At 43.5% G+C, this 25387-nt stretch overlaps 1 protein-coding gene across 1 annotated transcript in view; it reads right to left on the bottom strand.

Moving 5' to 3' along the window:
• The window catches only part of reep3 (receptor accessory protein 3), a 90382-nt gene that overhangs the window by 35740 nt on the left and 29255 nt on the right, over positions 1-25387 (bottom strand). Inside the window, exon 2 of the mRNA XM_002940751.5 lies at positions 17320-17392. Coding sequence (XP_002940797.3) covers positions 17320-17392 — 73 coding nt within the window. The remainder of the gene's footprint in view (positions 1-17319; positions 17393-25387) is intronic.

Here is a 25387-nt window from a genome sequence, read left to right as displayed (position 1 = left end):
AGTCATTATTCCCCCGCCTGATCAGCTGCCAGGCCCCTCAGTGGCCAGTTATACCGTATGCTCAGCTACAATGTCACTTTGTCATCTTCTATAGGTTAACTGGAGGTCTATTGGTTGAAATAAATGTACCTATCACCTTAACCCGTGCCCTAAATCCCTCACTATAAACTAAATGCATGCTGTTAAACCAGTATTCCCCATTAAACCTATATAGTTACTGAATGGGCTGTCTCTGCTAAGGCAAAGTGGCAAATAAAGGACATGTAAACCCCCCACACAAAAATGTAATCAGTAAAAAGCCTCTTTGAAATCTTTACATTCCTGCCACTCTGGTGGTTAAAAAGTTAATAGCAAGGCTGCAGCATCTCCTTAATGACTTAGGATTCCTTCTCCTCCTGTAACTCACTCAACCCCCTCCCTCAGGAATTTACTTTGGCTATTGACTACTGAGCATGCTCAGTTATTCTCATCTTAGATTACTACAAGAACACGTCCTCCAGTCTAGCAGCCAATGAAAAGATGGCATTGCTGGTTCCCATAGAAACTTAGCTCTAGCTGTCTGCTACAATTTTTTCTCTTAACCTCCTCTCCTGAGCTCAACTTAACCATTACAGCGCCCAAACCAAGCAGAACTTTTTATCAAAGTAAATTCTGCCTGTGTAAGCCTGCATTCTTGATTGCATGAACTTTAAAAAGCTGCTATTTGCGATGTGATGGTGCTGGAAAATGGAGGGGATATATGAAGTACAAATTATGCCATTTGGGTGGGGGTGACGTGCCCAACTTATATACATTGTAGGAAAATGTAGGCTTTACATGTCCTTTAAAGAGATACAATAATCGAAAAAGGGTTTACATTACATTGTAGGCACCCAGGCAATCACAGCCGACTGGCTCAGCCCTGGCCAAAGTAAATGTATCCCACCCCAGCCCTAGACAAAAAGTGGGCCAAGCTTGGGTGGCCCAAAAGACCAATCGCCTTCTGGCAACCTGCTGACCCGGCCCGACCCTGGTTGCAAGAACACCAAAAAATGTTACTATGAATAAAGAATATACTATTATTTATTTCCCTAGCTACAGTTTGCAGTTTAAAGGGGACCCGTCACCCTAAAGAATAATTCCAAATCCTTTTCTATCATGATAGTTGAGCAAAATAAATTTTACTTACACTATATTAACTATTTAATTTCTTTTCCCCTTCAGTTCTGGAATTTACAGTCACAGCCATCAGGCTGGCGCCATTTTGGGGACCTTGTTATTAAGGCAAAGCTTTGTCTCAGCCCAAAATCGTATGCATTTAATATCTAGAAAGTGCTGTATGGAAAGTGAAAGTAACTGTAATTAAAAATCTGAGCTGTCAATCATATTTTGCCTGCCCCGCCTCTATGCTGCAGGCATAGAGGCGGGGCAGGCAATATATGATTGACAGCTCAGTTTTTTAAATATGTATTATTTAATTTATTTTTAATTTTTTAAGGACTTTTATTGGATCACTACATAGACCTACCGGCCCTTAAAGGTGAAATAAAATCCTTTACATTCTGTGCACCGTATTGGGTGCGTTATTTTGCGTGCGCCGCTTGCAACCCGTCCCATTTCCAGGGAGCTCTCAGCATCTGAGCGAGGAGGGGAGGCCAGACAGCCTTGTGATGATGTTTTCGCTAGTCTCTCTCGGAGGAATTACAGGATATTTTAAGCCTCAGTAAGCAGCACAAAAGGAACATGCACAGGCTGAAATTACCACCCTGCAAGGCAGTAATGAATCGGTGACCTCCCTATGAACTAGGCTTTGGAGTAATCCGCCGACCAGCGGCATCACTAAATCACTGCTAGAAACCGAAATAAGCGAAACTGTTCTGTGGATTCATTCTGAAAATGTAATACTCAGCCCCTCTGTATTACAATAAAAGATCTCGATTCGCTGTTCCCAAGTTAATAAGTAACATACAATGTACGCAGAACTGTATGGGATCCATTAACCAGAAACCCGTTATCCAGAAAGTTCCGAATTACTGGAAGGCAATCTCCCATAGACTCCATTTTAATGAAATAATTAAATAATTGTTTTCCCTTTTCTCTGTAATAATAAAACAGTACCTGTACTTGATCCCAACTAAGATATAATTACCCCTTATTGGGGGCAGAACAGCCCTATTGGGTTTATTTCATGGTTAAATGATTCCCTTTTCTCTGTAATAATAAAACAGTACCTGTACTTGATCCCAACTAAGATATAATTACCCCTTATTGGGGCAGAACAGCCCTATTGGGTTTATTTCATGGTTAAATGATTCCCTTTTCTCTGTAATAATAAAACAGTACCTGTACTTGATCCCAACTAAGATATAATTACCCCTTATTGGGGGCAGAACAGCCCTATTGGGTTTATTCAATATTTAAATTATTTTTTAGCAGACGTAAGTTATGGAGATCCAAATTACAAGATCCCTTATCTAGAAAACCCCAGGTCCCGAGCATTCTGGATAACAGGTACCATACCTGTAACTATATATAATAATTCTATATAGAATATATATCTATAAAAGAACTACCCTCCACTTTTATTCTATAGCCTCCCCCCACACAGGGCCCCTTGCCCCCTCCCCAGCTGAATCCCTGGCTACTAGTGATATATGGGTCAGGAAAAACTCGACCTTACAAACGGTAACAACTTCTCCACAGCTTACAGACAGCATGCAGGAACTACATAACCCACAATGCATATTGCACTAAGATGTTACTTTCCTTATTGACATCACGTGTGCAGGGAATTGTGGGATTTAGCATTGGTCAGCAATGCATTAAGGGAGAGTACAGATAGATAGAGGGAATAGATACAGAGGTGCAGAATATACTGGTGCTTTATCAATAAAATCTATACAATCTAAGTGGGTGGGTAATTTACAGACACAAATATGACTGTATGAACATACCTCCCAACACTTGAAAAATGAAAAGAGGAACAAAGATTTGGCGCGTGCAGTGCACAAATTTATCTGACCACGCCCATTTTGTGGCCACGCCCCAAATACCACACCCCATTTTTAAAAAATACTCCTTTTATATGAAATGGCGGGATCAGACGCAAAATGTGCTATACCCTCATACTGTACTACCTAAGGAAAACAATATAGCAACTCCTACATATAACATACAAATATAAAGAGAGGGCAGTCAATTATAAGTGAGTTATAACTATGTACCAGTTTTGCCCCCCATACACAGTGCCCCCAATGGCCCAATAGACAGTACCCCCCAATGGTCCAATAGACAGTACCCCCCATACACAGTGCCCCCATAGACAGTATCCCCCATACACAGTGGCCCCCATACACAGTGGCCCCCATACACAGTGCCCCCCCAATAGAAAGTGCCCCCAATTGACCCCATAGACAGTGCCCCCCATAGACAGTACCCCCAATTGCCCCCAGAGACTGTACCCCCCATAGAAAGTGCCCCCAATTGACCCCATAGACAGTACCCCCAATTGAACCATAGACAGTATCCCCATACACAGTGCCCCCATAGACAGTGCCCCCATAGACAGTGCCCCCATAGACAGTGCCCCCATAGACAGTGCCCCCATAGACAGTACCCCCATAGACAGTACCCCCATAGAAAGTGCCCCCAATTGCCCCCATAGACAGTACCCCCCCAAACACAGTGCCCCCATAGACGCTCCTCCATCAGTGGCTCCTCTCCGTATGTGGCTTCTTATACGGCGGTGACAGGCCCTTTTATAAGGTTGTGCCCCGTGTGTATGTGTTACGTCAACGCGCACGAGGTGCAAACTTATAAAAGGGCCTGTCGCCGCCGAACAAGAAGCCGCATAAAGAGCAGGAGTGCCCAGCTACAGCCAGTGCATCCCGCTGTCCCAGATAGTTCAATGAATGTCCCGCATATCTGTATTACGGAATATTCACTGAACTATCCGGGATGCGCTATTAAAGCTGGGACAGTCCCGCGGAAAGCGGGACAGTTGGGGGGTATGGTATGAGGTAGTCTTTGTGTTTAGTTTGGAGTTTATTTTGGGTAAGTTGGGTTGTGTCAAGGCCATTTTGGTTATTATTATAATTAATGAATAACTTACAATGGGTAATGCTGGGCACACCCGCAACGCCTTCCTTCAAAGGAACAATTTAGCTGGATGCAGAGCCAGACACTTCCAGCAGAAGGCTTTCCCATATCCCTTTGTTATTCCTATTTGTAAATAAAATGTGGGCGCATTTGTCAGATTTCTAACTGAAAGCTTGCGGCTTGGTGCAGAATTCAGAGTGTGACACGGGATGATGGATCGGCTGTCAGCGGAGTGGGGGGGGGGGGGGGTGTGGGAATGACATTTTCTTTTTTCCCATCCTGCAGTTTAGCCCTCACATTTTCCCCTGTTCAACACTCTATTATTGCGCCTAGTTTTCAATTTGCTTCCAGCTGCACGCGCCGGTCTATAATGAATTCCTGAGGACAGACCACATGTCTGGAGATTGTTTCATTGGCTTCACAATTCCATTTCCCCATTCAAGCTGTGCAATTTATGGAACGCGCTTCCTCAGCCAATTTCATTGTCGATTGTTTAGGGGCGGCGAACACTTTCCATTTTTTAAAAAAAATAAAACAAAATAAAAATGTGACCTTTGCACGCTTTCCATTGATTTTAAAATGCTCGGTGTGATAATAATGTATAATGTTCCAATAGCCGACAGATAAACAAATATGTAATTGTGACCCACACAAGCACTCGCCCCTTTATTTGCTCTGTCCCTTTCATTACTCTGCTCCCATTTATCATCAGGCTTATTCTCTATGAGACCAAAGGCCGAATTCAGGACAGTTCTTTTGTTATTACATTTATTCACATACTCGGATTCAAGGATTCAGCATTGAATCACATCAAGTTCTTTATAAATAAGGTAAAAGTGGTAGAAAACCCTATTGTGCAAAAGTTCTATCAGAATGAGGCCTTTTAAACTTTGATAAAGTGCGGGTGTTCAAAAATGGACATATATTTATGCAATTCATTAAGGGATGGTTCCCCTTCAGGTTAACTTTTAGTTATAGAATTGCCTATTCTTGCAACTTTTCAATTAGTCTAAATTTTTTATGGTTTTTAAGATATTTCTTCTCTTCTTCAGATGGGGGTCACTGACCCCGCCAGCCAAAAAACTATTGTTCTGTGAGGCTACAATTTTACTGTTATTGTTACTTTTTATTACTTAGCTTTCTATTTAGGCCCTCATATCATATTCCTGTCTGTTTTAAACCACTACCTGATTGCTAGGTTAAATTAGTCCCTAGCAACCAGACAGCTGGTAAATTTCCAAACTGGAAAGTTGCTTGACACAAAACTACAACGCATTCCGTGTCGGTCCGGTTGATCGCGACTGAAGAAAGTCTGGCCACCCCTGCCCAAGAGCTACCGCCACCCTAAACCCATCATCAGCTCCAGGGTCCCTAGAACAGGTTGCCACCAGACTTGTGCCCAAGTGTAATTAATGTTGCACTATGGGTAAAAAAAACATGGCTATTTGCACAACCGCTAATATAGAGAATACTGTACCCCCTATTGTAAAATATAAGGATATTATAAGGATAAGGCCCCACCATCACATAAAAGTACTAATATGCTTATGTTTATCAACAGAGATTATATTATTGTTTTTATACACAAGTTATGTGACATCGCTAAGCACTGTTTTTAGCTGTGACATCACTAAGCACCCTTTATAACTGTGACGTCCCTAGGCACCACTGTAAAGCATATGACTTACAGCATATGAATGGCTCAGGTATTCTATGTCTCTTAAACAAATCAAAATAATATAGTTTAGTAAGAATTGAATACAACTACATAAAAATCCAGTATTTTTGGTGTTCCCTTTAGGGGAAAATAAAGTAGAAATACAGCCCTGATATAAATGGGATATATGTTCTGCTGAAGTTGTGTTGGAAAAGTTAATGTGTTCAACATGGTGTCTTTCCCGTCGGAGCCAAGGAAGAGATCAGAGAGAGGGAACAATAGACAAGTTTCATTTGCAGGAAGCAAAGCCTAATTTACAGATCTGCGGCAACTGTGATTTATGGCTCCACCAATCAAAACAAAAACAGAATGTTACGATTCTGTGCAGCAACGAATCCCCGGGGAGATTGAACATAAACTAAAGGATTTTAGTAAGACAGTCAGTACGTTTTATCTTTTAGAGCAGAAACTATGGAACTGGCCAACTAAAAAGCTCACACGTGCCACCCTGACGCCTATAGGTCTCCTTCCTGCCAACATGGATGGTGGTGGATCCAACATGGTGCAATGGATCCCTCCTCTGATAGGGGGCGCTCGCTACCAGTAATGAATAAGAGACACGGATCAGAGGGATACGCTATTTTCTACTTTGGGTGGTAGTGCCATTACTTTGCCTATAAAATTGCTGATTTCTAAAGTGACCTAATGGCTGCAACAGCATAGCGGCTTAGATCATAACTCATCATCAGATAACAATATGGTAGATTTATGTTGCAGAAGGCAGTGTAAACGTGCAAAGAAGGCTGCATGTGTTTTCCAGAGTACAGGACCTGCTGCTAACCCCATGGATAGAGCATCCTACACACCCCTCTATCCAAGAGGGTTATACCCCTCTCCTGCCCCCTATTGGTACAGGTATGAGACCTATTATCCAGAATGCTTGGGACCTGGGGTTTTCCGTATAAGGGATCTTTCCGTAAATTGGATCTTCATAATTTGCTAAAAATCATGTAAATAGTGAATAAGCCTAATAGCCTTAATCCAATAAGGATTAATTATATCTTATTTGGGATCATGTACAGGTACTGTTTTATTATTACAGAGAAAAGGGAATCATTTAACCATGAAATAAACCCAATAGGGCTGTTCTGCCCCCAATAAGGGGTAATTATATCTTAGTTGGGATCAAGTACAGGTACTGTTTTATTATTACAGAGAAAAGGGAATCATTTAACCATGAAATAAACCCAATAGGGCTGTTCTGCCCCCAATACGGGGTAATTATATCTTAGTTGGGATCAAGTACAGGTACTGTTTTATTATTACAGAGAAAAGGGAATCATTTAACCACGAAATAAACCCAATAGGGCTGTTCTGCCCCAATAAGGGGTAATTATATCTTAGTTGGGATCAAGTACAAGGTACTGTTTTATTATTACAGATAACACAGAAATCATTTTTAAAAATTAGAATTATTTGCTTATAATGGAGTCTAAGGGAGATGGCCTCTCCATAATTTGGAACTTTCTGGATAAGGGATCCCATACCTGTACTACATTCAGACAAGTTAGAAAGCAACATGAAGTGCAGGCCGCAAATGCACATTAAATTATAATGCAAAATTCACTGGTTTCTAAACAGATATTTAATGTGAATCTACATTAATTATTAAATAGCCTTGAATTGATTCAGTTCCTAAGCACCCATAACTGACAATAGCATAAAATAAAATGTGACGATACTGGGGCAGATCTTCCCTGCTAAAGGTCCTTAGGCAGGTACAGAAACCCACAAGATAATAAGGAGCATTTCTAGCCAAATTCTGTTAATAGTTTTCCTTTAAAACCACATCCTACATAGTTTATTAGCAATGAATTGAGATACTGAATAGAGAATGCACTGATTGTTTTGCAGCCATGCAATATCTCTTTTATTTGCCAATAATCCATTCAACATGTAGATTTTTATGTGTCTAGTTAAAAAGGGGCGAGGGGGCAAAACCACCCTCCATTACTATTAAATACAACTTTGTCATCACACAAAACTTCAGAGGAAAAAGCAGCATGTCCAGACAATGGCTGAGCCCGCTATAAAAGCAGAGGAAGGGAGTAAGGATATTAATTTGGATGGGAAAGATTTCCTTGGCAAGGAAAAAAATCCACTCCATTTTAAAAGCACAGATTGTATTTCATTTTGTGTTTGGCTACAAATTAGAATAAATCAAAGTCTTTGGTTGCTCTAAAGGCCACGTTGCCAAATACTGCAGCTGTACCTCCTTGGGGAGCCCCCGGAGCAGGGGATAGGGTGGGACCAGCCTAAAGGCCGGTTAGGAAACACTGTGGGGGTGACTGAAAACATGATCTAATATTCTGCATGGACCTCTATAAAATATGAAGTATCAGTCGATATAAACACACCTATATATATATAAAAACACAGAAACTTAATGAAGCCAGTTTTCATAAAGTTACATATTTTAATAGGACTCGGTCTGCTGATGGATCACAATCCAGCAATGAGGTGACCATATTCTCTTATACAGATATCGACAATATCAGCCGTAAAGCATGACCAAACTGCTGCTGTGTGTGATACTAAGTAAGGAAAATGTAACCTAGTCATTCCACTTCCCAAAGTCAAATAGAAACCGTGCCATAACCATTTAAAAATATAAGCAAAATTAAATATTGCTGAGGTCTTTACTAACATGTGGGCAAGTGGGGCTGTAACTAGGGTTGCCACCTAGCCGGTATTTGACTGGCCTAGACAATAAGTAAATGGTGTTACGCTCCTCTGCACGCAAGCGGCCCCTTATAAATGTGAGAGAACAAGGACAAGCAAGCCAGATTTAGCTTTAGGTATGAGCGCCAGGCTTTGTTCTCCTCCTATCAGATTTATATATATTTTATACATGTGGCCACATTTATGATTTCCCACACGCTGCCCTATTCATCCTCCAGTCACACAGCGCTCAAAAGCCGACACGGAGCCTCTGCATCAGGTTTCCCCCTAGGGCGCCGAAGCCTTAGCAACAGAAACCAGAGTAGGCCGAACATAGCAACCACCTCATAGAGGTCAATGCACATCAATCTTGCAGCCCTTCTACTCCGAGCTATAAATCACCTGCAATAGCGCTGGCCTTGGCATCTGAGGCGGAACTACAGCCAGGGAGAAGGACAAGAAACCAAAAAAAAATTAGAAAACAAATGCATAAAAAAGATTATTATTCCATCATAGTACATTTGTTTCTTACCTGCCAGCGCTACGTACATAGCTGGTGACAAGGAATAATGGAAAAAATCAATTTGTCATAAAAGTGTTTCCCTATGATCATCGCAGCCGCAGTTGCAAATTACTGAGCTGTCAAGGGGAGGGGGGCTAGATAAGGGACTATCCTTTAAAAATGATCATGACTTCACACAATGACCAGCAGGAGTCAACTGACCACAGGCAGCGAGGGTTGGTAGCAAGGAAGGCTAAGGCAATGGCTGTCTGGGAAAGGCTGAAACTGAAGGAAGAACATCAGCGAAACTGGAGAACATTAACCTGAGGGATATAACTGCACATACAGTTCTTAATATTTCCACAGGAAAAACACAATCCAAACATAGGAAAGTAGTGTGTACTTGCCCTTTAAGCTGCGTCATACGTAGGTACATTAGTGTTATATCCCAAGCTCTCAGAGAGAATGGGGACGAGACAAAATGGTGCACTGCTGTCACTGCCCATAGCAAAGTGCTAAAAGCCATTTCTATTCCATAAAGATAAAACAGGCACTCAGGAAATTCTTCAGGCCTAAGGGTGAACTGTTGGTGGATATAAAGAACTGACACATCTAGTCTTAAGGTGGCCATACATGGGTAAATTTAAGCCGCCGATTAGAGTCCTACAGGATGATTTGGCAGCTTATCTACCCATGTACGGGGCCCCTGATGGCCAAAAATCATCCAGGTCACATTTGTGCAGGTTTGATTTTCCCATCAGATCGGGACCGCATTGGCTCCACCTTTTTAACTCAACCTTAGGTGGGCAAATCGGGAGAAGATCTTATTGTGTATGGCCACCTCTACTGTACCCACGATCCCATAGTTACAATACCATCTTCCCTTACCGTACCATACCACAGCTTCAAGTCATTCCCTAACACCTGACCCTAACTCACTTCAGGAAACCTGCACCCGTCCGAGCCTTCGGACCCTTAATCAAACTGCTGGTGATGTAATGGAGGGGCGGGGCCTGCCACTGACATCACCAACAGGGAGGGTTCAGCAGAAGGTAACGTTCACCAGAAGAGGGTCAAAGTGGCGGGTCTGGCAATACAAAAAGCCAAATCTGCCCAAACCCACACCAGCAACCCAAACGTAAAGCCCCCATGGGTATCGGATATACCCACATATCACTATTCTAGACAACTGAATGAACAACATTTGGCCTAATCTTTTGAGGAAGATGTGGCCAATAATGATGGACTTCCCATTATGTATAAATAGACAGAGACGCACACATTATATAAATATATTTATATACATGTGTGTGTGTGTGTATATACAACCCCCCTTCTGTACACAATATTCCTGTTACATTTTCCTTCCCCTCGGAGAATGAAGCCAATAATTACGCAGAAGGTTCCATTTCCACCTGAAGAACACAACGCATTTTACTCTGGTTTCCACGGCAACACACCAACTAATGCTCCAGCCTTGGGTTTTTTTTTGTATCCTAGCAAAATGTAATTTTATCATTCTGATCAGAAAAAAGCTAATATCCCGTCTCCATGGAGAGACGCTCAGGACTGCTTCCCTGCTGCTGTTTCCTGCCACAGTGTAATGAATCTGTTTGCCGTCACTAGACGCTGGAAATGTGAATGGGCACCAATGGAGCCACTTGCCTTTAACCCTATAGAGGCGAGGTGCTTCCAAGATATCAGCATTGAGCTTCACGTATTTATCTGCTTGAGGGGGGATGATAGTTTAACAACAACTGGAGGACCCCAATAGAGGATTTCTGAAAATAATAATACAAAATATACCTATAACACAACGTATAGTACTTTTAGCAAGTAAAGTGTCCATGCATGGGCCCCCTGGGCCTAGGCACCCTTTACCCTGCCCTACTGGGTTTATTGCCGCCGCTATAGCCACTTCGCTATGCCACGGTACCAGCACCAGCCAACCAAGGGTGCGTTACAGGTTTCTCTTCCCTCAGAGCGGAATGTTATTTTTGGCACCAGGCTGGCAAGAAGAGACTTCAATCAGACACGTGAGCTGACAGGGGCAGCGGAGAGGCTGAAGCACAACCAGCCGGTGACTCCCCAGCAAGCAGACAAAGCCACAATGTTATACCGGGAAAAAAAAACCTTAACCCTCGAGCAACCATCAAACCATATTCTGAAGTGTCAGGTTAATTAACTGTCAACCATACAGTAAGCAAGCAGAAAACACAAAGAGAAGGAGAAAAAAAACCTGGATTTGGCAGGAAACAGGTTCTGGCGTGTAAGGCAAGCAGAAACAAATACAACCAAATACAGCAATTTAACAGCCCTGAGCATATTTGCTTCCAGTTTATTAGAGATCATCACTGGTTTAGCAGAAACAGGCTATTTAGAAAGCTAAACGCGGTACATATGTTCTGCTTGCTGCTTGTGGGCTGAGCCCCACACACCGGGTATCTGTCAAGAGCACTAACACTGATTGCACATCAACTGCTTACATAATAAGACTATGGTCAAACACATTCTGGAAAAAGAGCCCTAATGGCTGCCCGCACCTGCCTAATGCTTGCTAGGAGCATTTACTGGCACAAATAGTGTTGTTCCCACATCTGGAGTGCAGTTTCCATTAGCCCGAACCTCTGGGGGGGGGGGCACAATTTTACCATGATCAGTGCTCTCTAAAGGGATACTGATTAGCCCTCTAATGGAGCAGTGCCTCCTATTTATACAGCTACACCCATAATAATCCCATGCAGGCCCGGACTGGCAATCTGTGGGTTCTGGCAAATGCCAGAGGGGCTGCTGTAAGATGCCATAGACACTCACTATTTATTGGGCCTATAGGGGGCTGTTTGGGCCTCTGTGTACAAAGGCCAGGGACAAAACCACCCACTTCTAGTGGGTGCTTGCGTGGCCTTGCCAAATCTCAGCACGGCAACATACTTGTCTTGGAAGCCAAACAAAATGTTTATTGGTTTCTGAATCCTTAATTAGCCCCAATGATGTTCCTTTAACACCTTAATTATAGGAAGAGTGCGACTATTTACAAAGCAGTATAGTTATACATAGGCTATTTGCCTAATAAAGATTGTAGTAAAGATTTAAACAAGCACAGCAGATGGATGTAAGTGTGACGGCTCCCTTTAAATATGCCAAGGATTCCTGGCTTCCACTATCCAAAGTCTTTTCAGAAGGATTCTGGGATTTCTAGAAAAAAATACCGGCCTTTCTATAGTTTCATCGTTCTTCCCTATCAACATTGGCATTAGCATCTCTTCCAGCCGGGAAGCAACCGCTACTAGCTCTAATATCCTATCCCACTCTATGAAGAAAACCTAAATAGGCTTTCTTTTTTCAATTTCTGGGAACTCTGGCTTCCAGAGCCCCACACAACCCAGAAACCCCTAATATACCTATCACTATAATCTTTTGCTTCAAAAAGTATGAATAAATACCATTTTTAAATGCTGAAATCCAGCTACAAAAAATAGCTCTCTTTCTGCATCATTTGAAATCCTGGCAGGGGAGGAAGGACTAAAACATTGATGTTACAAATTGTAACAACTTCTCCACAGCTTACAGACAACATGCAGGAACTACATAACCCACAATGCATTGCACTGTGATGCTTCTTTCCTTACTGACATCACGTGTGCAGGGAATTGTGGGATTGGGAGGATGCAGGCTGAGGGCAGGCTGGGGACAGGCGACTACTGTTACATTTTATTTGAGTCACAAAGTAGCCAGCCAGATCAGCAGGGGAACAGGGGGCGGGGCTTAGGGAACTGTTCCAAACCATATTATTACATTGAAAATCATGAAGGCTGCATATTTTTTAATTGTTGTATATTGCATAGTTGCTGGAAATTATGACTACTTTTCAAAAAGTTGTGGTGTTAGGGTGGCCCTTTAATGTCCTATATTACAATTTTAGATCGGAGAGTGCTGGAATAGGAACGTAAATCAGCCAACAAAAAGCAAAAAATTAAGACTAAGTGCAGAGCTGCAGATGTAACTGTCAAAGGCCATATAAACCGCTTAAAATTACCAATATGACTGCTACTGAGAGGCATATCGGTCTGTTCTCTGCACTGCCGGTTCCGGCTGGTTAAACAATGTATGGAGAATGCCTTTTTCATATGCCCCCTTGCACGGGGTGCCAGACCAGAGGCTGCGGCAGGCATTAGCATTAGGAGCAGAGCTCGGCAAGGGCCTTTAGCATGCAGCGGAACACGCCAGTAGCGCAGTCATTTTTCGCAGTAATCAGATTCCAGGTGTAGACGTGTATTTATCAAAAGGGACAGCTGCAAACCTCATCCATCAGCCTGACCATCGCTGAATCCTGACCTACATTGTAAAACTATTTATATGTAAATGATTCCCTTTCCCTTCTTGGCTTCCTGTACGTATATTACATTTCCCTGCTCTGCAGCCCCACGCCATTTGTCTGAAAGGGAGATTAACATTTCTGCCAATTGTTTCTCCCACTTTATACCCGGAGCATACATAGTAATTATGGCCAGTGCAATGTTGGGCGCGCTTAGAGCGGCACCGTTGGGCAAATCAGTAACCATCTTGTGATGTAAAGGTAGATCATCATGCATAAACATTTTACTGCAACAAATTAAAGGGGGATGTTGCTGCTACAAGCACCAAGATGATAAAGAAGTGGGGTTATGTAACAAAAGGCATTACGTTTGCCCAGGAGCAGCAACCCATAGCAACCAATCAGCAAGTAGCATTTACTTGTCACCTGTTTGAAAGTAAACATCTTATTGCTTGCCATGGGTTACTGCTCCTGGAAAAACGTAGTACCTTTTATTACATATGGGGGATGATCTTCAGACTGTAAACAATGGAGTCCTGTGCAAGACTGAAAGTGCATGCGGAGTCAGGAACAATGCTCCCAATAATTATGACTCTCAGTATGGAGTACAGGGTTGTGTCCAACAAAATGTAATTAGTCATATAGGCACCCAAGGACTGCCCACCCAAAGAGCCACCAAAGGCATGGGCCCTCGGGTACCTATATATAAGTATGGCCCTTGCAATAGGGGAGCTTGTACCTAATACTTGCCAATTATAGGTATTCCAAAATGTTGTCTCCCTTAATCCCAACATTAATTTTTAGTATGAAGTTGATCAAGTGATGTTATATGACCATTTACAACTGGGATTCAGTTTCTTTTCCTTAAATTTTTGAATACTTTGCATTTTAACCGCAGGAGGTGGGAAGCCAGAAAGAAAGTTCAATAATAGAGTACATAGATACAAATTCAGTATGAGGAATAAAAAAAAAATGACAATAATAAAGTTTAAGCCTCACAGTTTTATGGTTGCTGGGGTCAATGACCCCCGCCGGCAACCAGATATTATTTTCTGTTATGGCAAGGCTAAATATTTGAAAGCTTTTAAAAAATTGGACCAATAGATAGCTGCTTCAATAAGGCCCAATTAGCAGTTTATTTGAAGGTGAAGCTCCCTCCCTTGCAGCAGGCAGAGCTCGGCTGGCATATACCAAGGGGTCTCTGTACCAGTTGCCAGGAAGGCACTAGACTTGCTAGACTGTGACCAGTTATTTATTTCAATTGTATAGTATAATAATAGAAAATCTATGGAAGGCACCTACAACTTATAAAGCACTACGTCCCCTTTAATTCAGTATTAAACGTTTTAACGCCACTCCTATAATTACAGACATGGAAGAGAGGATCCAAAATATGGACAGCGGGAATCACAACAGACTTGGTGTTTACAAAAGCTCCTCATCCTACAGCCGCGTCTCTTCAGACCCAACAAACACACTGCCAAGATATCCAGACAAGTTCACATACAGGAAACAATTTTCTATCTAAAAATCATGGCTCGGGGGCCCAAAAGGGAATTTCACTGTTTTTTTTGTTTTTTTTTTCAATATTGGCAAGAACATTTCTCCTTGTAAGACTTGCTGCTGCCATAGGACTCACATGTGACAGGAAGACCATCTGGCTCCCCTAACCCTGAGAATTGCATTTACTCAGCAAGCTCATTGCATGTTACAGGAACTACACATTTAGATGTACAAGAATTAACACATTACTGCGGCCTCTCTCTATTGTAGTCTCTTCCCTGCAGCTTCACTCTGAGCTGTAGCCTCTCTCCCTCGCAGCCTCTTTCCCCCTGCAGCCTCTCTCCCCCTGCAGCCTCTCTCCCCCTGCAGCCTCTCTCCCTTGCAGCCTCTCTCCCTTGCAGCCTCTCTCCCTTGCAGCCTCTCTCCCTTGCAGCCTCTCTCCCTTGCAGCCTCTCTCCCTTGCAGCCTCTCTCCCTTGCAGCCTCTCTCCCTTGCAGCCTCTCTGCCCTGCAGCCCCCTTTTTGTAGCATCTGTCTCTCTCCCCTTGCAGCCTCTCTCCCCTTGCAGCCTCTCTCCCCTTGCAGCCTCTCTCCCCTTGCAGCATCTGTCTCTCTCCCCCGCAGCCTCTCTGCCTTGCAGCCTCTCCCTCTTGCAGCCTCTCCCTCTTGCAGCCTCTCCCTCTTGCAGCCTCTCCCTCTTGCAGCCTCTCTGCCCTGCAGCCCCCTTTTTGTAGCATCTGTCTCTCTCCCTCGCAGCCTCTCTCCCTTGCAGCCTCTCTCCCTTGCAGCCCCTCCCCCTTGCAGCCTCTCTCCCCCTGCAGCCTCTCTGCCCTGCAGCCCCCTTTTTGTAGCATCCGTCTCTCTCCCCCGCAGCCTCTCTCCCTTGCAGCCTCTCTCCCTTGCAGCCTCTCTGCCCTGCAGCCCCCTTTTTGTAGCATGCCTCTCTCCCGCAGCCTCTCCCCCCTGCAGCCTCTCTCCTTTGCAGCACCCTTTTTGTAGCATCTGTCTCTCTCACCTGCAGCCTTTCTCCCTTGCAGCCTCTCTGCCCTGCAGCCCCCTTTTTGTACTCTGCCTCCCACCCCTGCAGCCTCTCTCCCTCACAGAAACTCTCCCTTGCAGCCTCTCTGCCCTACATCCCACTTTTTGTACTCTTTGCCTCTCTCCCCTGCAGCCTCTCTCCCTTGCATTCTCTCTGCCCTGCAGCTCCCCTTTATGTAGCCTCTGTCTCTCTCCCCAGCAGCCTCAGCCTCTCTCTCTCTTGCAGCCCCCTTCTTGCAGCCTCTCTCCCTTGCAGCCCCCTTCTTGCAGCCTCTCTCCCTTGTAACCTCTGCCTCTCGCTTGTGGCATCTCTCTCCATCATTAAGCTTATAACCTTGTGTTTGGGGTATCTTACTTGAACTGGTTTATTAATTTAAAGGTACAGTAACACCAACAAATAAAAGAGTTTCAAAGTCATTCAAATATACATATATATGTACTGTTGTCCTGCACTGGTAAAAGTTGTGTGTTTGGTTCAAAAACACTACTATAGTTTATATAAACTGCTGTGTAGAAAAATGAGAAAAGGGACAGGTTACATAAGCAGATAACAGATAAGCTCTGTAGAATACAATGGGAAGCTTTTCAACTTATCTGTTATCTGCTATGTAACCTGTGCCTTTTCTCCTATTTTCAAATTTAATGGCTGCCCCCGGGGCTAAACAGCAGTTTATTTATATTAACTATAGTAGTGTTTTTGAACCAAACACACAACATTTACCAGCGCAGGGCAATGGTACTTAATATATTATTTACTTTATTTTTTGGTGTTAAGCTGGCCATACACGTGGCGATCCGACGATGTTTCGTACGACCATCGGTCGCACGAAACATCGTCAGATCCGCCACACACCATTCAGGGCTGAATCGGCAGGTAAGGAGGTAGAAACAATAGGATTTCTACCTCCTTCTGCCGATTCAGCTCTGAAGGGAGAATTTTGGTCAGGCGCCTTCTATGGCGCCCGATCAAAATTTTCTAACTTGGCCGATCGGCGAGCCGACCGATTTCAGCAGCTTCCTGCGATATCGGTCAGCTCGCTGACATGCCATACACGCACCGATTATCGTACGAAACGAGGTTTCGTACGATAATATCGGTGCGTGTATGGCCACCTTTACTGTTCCTTTAAATAAGGAGAGTTGCATTAAGAATCATAAAGGTAATGCTTAACAGGGCTGGAATGCTATACAAGTAATAGGGGCAGTCAATCACAACGCGGCACCATGGGTACTTGGTTATTGGAGTACTGTTATTGTTATAAAAAGATGAAGTATAATTACAAATGCAAAGGGAACAACCATTCCTCGGGCTCTGATTATTATTTAGCCATAGTGGCACTGTTCCATGGAAATCTAAGGATCTATTAACTTTTTGTTAATGTCGACAACCATACACTGCATAAAACGCTGAACATTTATAACACAACAATACCCCCATACATTAAATACATATAAATGCCAGTAATTATTTAGGTCCTGCTCTAAAGGATATAAATACGGTACTTACATATTCTTTCACATTTTTCGTCCTCACAGCCTTGTATGAGTAATACGCTGGGTACAACATGCCAAACACCAACCTAATGTAAAAAAGAAAAAAAAAATCATAAATCTGTGCAACAGCTTTAAAATGCATTTAAAACATTTATACCTTCTTTGCTTCTACAGAGGAAACTCTTTGCTCAGAGTTAGTCATGCTGGGAGTTGTAGTTCACAACAGACTGAGCATAAAGCCTTCTATTAATAGACTTCTGCTATTAGATAGTATTATTATACATTTTATATATCCATTTTGAGTTTCGCTATACTATTGAAGGTATCCTCACACACTGTATGGCCAAAAGAACAGAAACACCGCCTTCTAACATTGCATTTCCTTAGTTCCATATCTGACGACTCAGCCCTGAACATCAATGGAGGGTAGGAACGATCTTTCCTAAGACCAACGGTTGCAGTAAAGATCGTAATTGTGGCGTGGCCACCTTAAGGTTTGGTTTCTGGTTGCTAGGGCCTATATTATTACCCCAGCAACCAGGGGTGAGTGAGAGAAATATGAATAGGAGAGGGACTGAATAGCAAAATAAGTAATAAAACTAAACAATAACAATATTTTTTGGCTGCCAGGGTCAGTGACCACATTCGAAAGCTGAAGAGAGTCATAAGGAGGCAAATAATAAGGAAAGCACCAAATCCAGGATTCAGCCAAGATTCGGCCTTTATCAGGGTTCAGCCTTTATCAGGGTTCAGCCACATCTATGCCTCTGGCTGAACCAAATCGAATTCTTTAAATCACGTGATTTTCATATCAAGGGTCTTTAACCCTTCCGTGTCCTAAAGGTGGCCATACACGTAAAGATGAGATTGCCAAACGTGCGGAACTTCTCCCGATATCCCCACCTACGGGTGGGCGATATCGGGGGAATTTAGGCTAATTCAGTTGTTTGGCCCCAGGGCGCAGTTGGTTTGGGTACCATGTCAACGAGCCGATGCGGTCCCCGATCTGACTGAATTTTTTAACCTGCCCGATCGATATCTGCCCGATTTCAGGTCAGATATCGGTCGAGCGGGCCAGTTGTTGTTGCCCCTACATGGGCTGATTATCTACCAAGGGACCAATATCGGCAGCTACAATCGGCCCGTGTATGGCCACCTTTACTTGCATATGAAAATTATGATTCGGATTTGGTTTTGTATTCAGCCGGATCACAAAGGATGCAGGGTTTGGTCGTAATCCAAAATAGTGGAATCGGTGCATCCATACAGTAATTATATATAATTAATTAAATTATAACCAACTGAAAAGTTGCTAAGAACTGCCCATTCTATAACTTAAAGGTGAACCATTCCTTTAACCTAAGCTAAAGGGGGCCCCAGGCCTGGATTTGTGGCGAGGCCCGAGCCTAGGGCGGCATGCTGCCCAGTCGCACGTTCTGGGCAGAGTGCCGCCCCTAAATCCGGCGCTGGGGGCCCTCAGCAAAGGCTGGCCTTGCAAATAGGCTTAAAAAGTCTAGGGCACTCTTCCTAGGCACCCATAGTGCAGATACCACTCATAGGTATACATTCATATAAAAAAATAATAATGAACACAAAGTTAATTTACTAATAAAGCCAGGAAACCCCTTATTATAAATAGGGCCCATTTTACCATGAAAAGCAGACATTACACAAAGACATTTCCGCAGGACACAACACGCCATGCTAACACGGGAGACAATGGCTGCATGTGACTTTTATATACCGAATGGGAACAAAGCCAGCCTTTTATCTGGAAGCCGGGTTTCAGGCGAATCTAATTTATTGTGTTCCGCACAGCGAGATTTATGAGCAGCCTTGCTCAGGCGCGTATAGCGCTGGCATTAAAATGCCCCGCTTTCACATCTCGCGGCCGCGCACAGCAATTAATGCAGCCTTCATTTTTCTACTGCAGTCTAACCTTAAAAAACCCTGACAGTATGTTCTTGCACAAATGTGCAGGGAATTGGCGTCCGGAACGTCATCGGTATATTGCAGCTCTCTTTGTTAATCACAAGCAGAAAGGAATAAAGGAGTTGGGTATAATTAGCGACACCCTGCCTAGAGATAAGCCTTAGTATAATGAAAGCCCTCCGCCAGATAGCACGCGTCCGGCCTTCGCACTTGTGATGTCTTATTCATAGTTAATCAAAAGGAAGGGGGGGGGGGAGGAGGCAATTAACTAAAATGGGACTGTAAACAAACAGAAATAAAATGTAATGGTAATGGTGGCTGAGGACTTTCAAGGACTCCCCTTGCCATGGTGGTAAATTTAGCTTTATTAGCAACACAAGCAATGTCACCTACAGTATCCCGTTACAGGATGAAACACTGCTACATCCATCGGGTTAGTTTGCCTTATCTTTTTTATATGTAACCTTTTACACACAAAAAAAGGCAATTCAATAGCAAAAATAGCTTTTTTTGTGCTGCACATTTGATCGTTTAAAGCACTAACAGCAATATCGTAATTCCTCCTCTGATGCGGGCAATGGCATGGGCTCTTTATGCCAGGGGGGCCGAGTTGATGTGAGATTTTAACACTGATCATAAAAGTTCCCACAAGGTAAATGATCCCCTCCCTAAATGACCAGGGGATTCCGCTTTGTATATTGATTACAGCACTGCAGAAGAGAGAGGCTTTTTCTGGATCGTAGAATAGAAATTTATTTCTCTTGAGCCCAAAGCATCTTTATCATGCCAAGTGTGACTAATGGGGGGGGGGGGGGGGGGCAAACTCTGAAGGTATATGCAAGGTAGCCACATGCTAAACTTAAAATATGGGAATCAATACCCACAGGCTGGGGGGGAGCATTATTCATACACTATTTTATCTCATTACAATCCTTTCTAGGAGGGAAAGGGTTCTAGAGAGATGTTTCCCCAATTGCCACGAAAAGCATACAACCCATTATATATATACACAGGTATAGGACCCATTATCCAGAATGCTCGGGACCAAGGGTATTCCGGATAAGGGGTCTTTCCGTAATTTGGATCTCCATGCCTTAAGTTTACTAAAAAATCAATAAAACATTAATTAAACCCAATAGGATTGTTTTGCATCCAATAAGGATTCATTATATCTTAGTTGGGATCAAGTACAGGTACTGTTTTATTATTACAGAGAAAAGGGAATCATTTAACCATGAAATAAACCCAATAGGGCTGTTCTGCCCCAATAAGGGGTAATTATATCTTAGTTGGGATCAAGTACAGGTACTGTTTTATTATTACAGAGAAAAGGGAATCATTTAACCATGAAATAAACCCAATAGGGCTGTTCTGCCCCCAATAAGGGGTAATTATATCTTAGTTGGGATCAAGTACAGGTACTGTTTTATTATTACAGAGAAAAGGGAATCATTTAACCATGAAATAAACCCAATAGGGCTGTTCTGCCCCCAATAAGGGGTAATTATATCTTAGTTGGGATCAATTATAATGTACTGTTTTATTACTACAGAGAAAAATGAAATCAGTTTTAAAATTCTGTATTATTTGATCAAAATGGAGCCTATGGGAGATGGGCTTTCCGTATCGAAGCTTTCTGGACAATGGGTTTCTGGATAAGGGATCCGATACCTGTATATATATCACATGTCAACATATACTGTATATATGTGTGTGTGTCCACATACCATTCATATTAGAATCTTAAAATTCCATATGTATATGAAGTTGGGTATAAAATCCTAATATCGGGGAAATAAAAAATAATTATTGATATAATAAACTTTTGTCAGCAGCATTTACTTAAATAGTTTTGCTGCATGGTACCGCAGATACAGCAGGTAAGGTATCTTGGGGGTGAAATAGGGGGTTACTAAATTTGCCTAGGAGCAATCACCCATAGCAACCAATCAGCAGGTAGAATTTACTGGTCACCTGTTTAAAAGCAAACATTGCATTGGTTGCTGTAGGTTACTGCTCCTAGGCAAACTCAGTGCCTTTGATTACATATGGGGGTTAACCTGCCCCAGGTACAGAAACGTGGGTTAAACCATTCACACTGCGGGGGGTGAAGCTGGAGCAAGGCAAAGGTCTGCAAGGCTAAAAAGCGTAAACAGCGCGTTGCGACCATTTCGAGAGTGCAGCGGGCAGCACCCAAATACTGGGAGGTCGCTAGAAGCAAGTTTAGGGGGAATTATTATGTTTCCCCTAATAAAAATCATTATAGCAGTCCCCAGATCTGCGTAATCTGAACTTCAGCTCCCAGCATCCCTCCTAAAGCATAAGTAGGCTAGGTGAGTTCTGGGAGATGTAGTACAACAATATCATGTATATTGGCCTATCATACCGGTAATAACACAAAAGGCTCCCTGCACTGTAATATTGTAGAAAGACAAAGAAAAGGAAAAAGAAGGTTCCCACAGCAACATCCCCCCATGACAATGCCAGCGCAGCTCTAAATGACTCCCCGTTCCTAATTCAGTCCTACTACAAAGATATCCCATTTATTTCATGTCCTTTTAACTTTCCTTTCAGTCCCTCCCTAGTGGTTCTGCAAAACACGGCCACGTTGGTTTAATTTCCCTCTCTGCAGTTGCTATGGCAACCCGTAAGAAACTGCACTTTCACAACAGATTGTAATTCATGGCCTTAGCGAGCGGCAGAGAGATGGAAGCCGGCCAGGCACCAATCCTTCTAGCTGGCAAGCTTTTATCCACCGGGGGGATGGGACACAGGAACTTTACAGAGAAAACATTACATATAAAACTCTGGTGTCTCTTTCTCCTTCAGTCAACTCGTTACAACGAGTTCCGACTCAAGAAACATCATAGTAGAAGTCAGTCATCTTCTAGGTCTGTTAATCAGCTGGCTTCTGCTACACTGTGTCAGGAGACAGAATCAGCAGTGCAGAAATATAAATATCCAGATAGATACAGCCACAGTCCCTTCCCAGAGGCTATTATCCCCCCACTGCTACTATAGGCACCATCTCTCCCTACTATACCTGCTATCCCACAGCCCCAGTCCCTTCCCAGAGGCTATTATCCCCCCACTGCTACTATAGGCACCATCTCTCCCTACTATACCTGCTATCCCACAGCCCCAGTCCCTTCCCAGAGGCTATTATCCCCCCACTGCTACTATAGGCACCATCTCTCCCTACTATACCTGCTATCCCACAGCCCCAGTCCCTTCCCAGAGGCTATTATCCCCCCACTGCTACTATAGGCACCATCTCTCCCTACTATACCTGCTATCCCACAGCCCCAGTCCCTTCCCAGAGGCTATTATCCCCCCACTGCTACTATAGGCACCATCTCTCCCTACTATACCTGCTATCCCACAACCACAGTCCCTTCCCAGAGGCTATTATCCCACTGCTACTATAGGCACCATCTCTCCCTACTATACCTGCTATCCCACAGCCCCAGTCCCTTCCCAGAGGCTATTATCCCCCCCACTGCTACTATAGGCACCATCTCTCCCTACTATACCTGCTATCCCACAGTCCCAGTCCCTTCCCAGAGGCTATTATCCCCCCACTGCTACTATAGGCACCATCTCTCCCTACTATACCTGCTATCCCACAGTCCCAGTCCCTTCCCAGAGGCTATTATCCCCCCACTGCTACTATAGGCACCATCTCTCCCTACTATACCTGCTATCCCACAGCCACAGTCCCTTCCCAGAGGCTATTATCCCCCCACTGCTACTATAGGCACCATCTCTCCCTACTATACCTGCTATCCCACAGCCACAGTCCCTTCCCAGAGGCTATTATCCCCCCACTGCTACTATAGGCACCATCTCTCCCTACTATACCTGCTATCCCACAGCCCCAGTCCCTTCCCAGAGGCTATTATCCCCCCACTGCTACTATAGGCACCATCTCTCCCTACTATACCTGCTATCCCACAGCCACAGTCCCTTCCCAGAGGCTATTATCCCACTGCTACTATAGGCACCACCTCTCCCTACTATACCTGCTATCCCACAGCCCCAGTCCCTTCCCAGAGGCTATTATCCCCCCCACTGCTACTATAGGCACCATCTCTCCCTACTATACCTGCTATCCCCCAGCCCCAGTCCCTTCCCAGAGGCTATTATCCCCCCACTGCTACTATAGGCACCATCTCTCCCTACTATACCTGCTATCCCACAGCCACAGTCCCTTCCCAGAGGCTATTATCCCCCCACTGCTACTATAGGCACCATCTCTCCCTACTATACCTGCTATCCCACAGCCACAGTCCCTTCCCAGAGGCTATTATCCCCCCACTGCTACTATAGGCACCATCTCTCCCTACTATACCTGCTATCCCACAGCCCCAGTCCCTTCCCAGAGGCTATTATCCCACTGCTACTATAGGCACCATCTCTCCCTACTATACCTGCTATCCCACAGTCCCAGTCCCTTCCCAGAGGCTATTATCCCCCCACTGCTACTATAGGCACCATCTCTCCCTACTATACCTGCTATCCCACAGGCTATTATCCCCCCACTGCTACTATAGACACAGTCTTTCTAGTTGTCCTTATGGGGCTGATTTATACCCAGGTATTAAACCAGACTTTTGAACAAGCTTTTGCTTTTATTTTTCTTTTTAATAACAAACCCTGGCAACACAAGAGAATGAAAGCGCTCTGAATGCTTACTATGCTATCAATTACAAATATATAAAAACTCCTGTTAAAGCGCTAATGGATAGGAGAGTGAGGGGAGCACAGCCTATTGTATTCAGTGATTAGAACAGGTAGAAGAAATACAGCACACAACACATATTAGAATGCATTATAAATTCCTAATGCACCGTACGCGTGATGATTTCAGCATCTGCACCTATTATACCTGTCACTTGCCCACATGGCTTCCTTCTGCCGTGCATATCCACTTGGCTTGCTCTCTGAGGAACCGCGCTGCATTCGTAATAAGTATTTGTTGGAGAGCTAACGAACATTAATGAAAAGACCTGCGTACACGCAGTTATTAACATGAAAGCTAAGCAAACGCAGCACTTGCATTCTAATAATGTGTTAACTGTTTATTTTTTTTTGGTCGGAAAGTAAACATTAATAAAGGAAATATATATGCCTAACAGGGGTTTTGGTTATATGCCCTTAAAGGGAACCCCCTTCCAAATATTTTCTTTTTAAAACTGGGAATTTTGTACAAAAGCTCCCGCTTGTCGCTGCGGTTGCACAATAGTTCTTAGTTATTGATCGGCACACTTCCACTAGAGACAATAGGTAGGGAATAAATGGTTCACGTTATCTCGCAAACCTTTTCTCAGAAATCTGTTTAATCTGTATGGAAATGGGTTGTGAACCTGACAGCTGTTCCCCGTTTGGCAGCAAATTCCCCCCACCTGGAATAAACGGCTGGATAAAGCTTTTTGTTACCGGATAATATAATCAGCTATCACACTTAATAAGTATTTATTACAGCATTGATAAAGGGCTCCTTACTATAAAAAATATATAGGTAGTAGGTGTTTACTACAGTGCGATAGTGGGCGATATTGGGCCTCGTTCTTATTTAACAAGTGCAAAGCAGGGTGCAAAGTGCAAAAATTGGTTCCATACTGCATTGGGTCAGGGTTCAATACTCGCAAAGTGGCTGAGAAGGTTATGGAGAAGGTTGGTATGGGGGTAAATTGCCACAATGGAATCAGCCATTTCCTTTCCCCCATATACAAATGATAGACATTTCAGTATTTTCAGCCAGGCACACCATGTAACTCTATCCCGCTGCTTCCAAGTACAAAATATGCACACTTTCATAGCTGGCACAAAACCCGGCCCTCCCAATTGCCCTCGGGGCAAGCGTATGCTCAGGGAGTTATACAAAATGGCAATGGTGCAGTGATGAAGTAGATCTGTTATGCCAAAAAAGAAGATGACCTTTGGAAAACTTATAATGAAGAGATCAATGCAACTTTATCTTTATATTCAAGCGCTTTTCTATTCATGCCTTACTCTGTCATTCCAACACTTGCCTTGTTGCTAGGGTCAGCGCTAGGGTCAGATAGTTTAAATGCCAAAGAGGCCAAGGAATAAAAGAGCAGTCAGAGTCACTGTCAGTGTCACACTAAAGGAATTTCAAGGTGAAT

This window comes from Xenopus tropicalis, chromosome 7, assembly GCF_000004195.4.
Source record: "Xenopus tropicalis strain Nigerian chromosome 7, UCB_Xtro_10.0, whole genome shotgun sequence".
In the NCBI taxonomy this organism is placed as follows: domain Eukaryota; kingdom Metazoa; phylum Chordata; class Amphibia; order Anura; family Pipidae; genus Xenopus; species Xenopus tropicalis.
The sequence above is the reverse complement of the archived record's forward strand: the minus strand, read 5'-3'. Positions and strand labels throughout refer to the sequence as shown.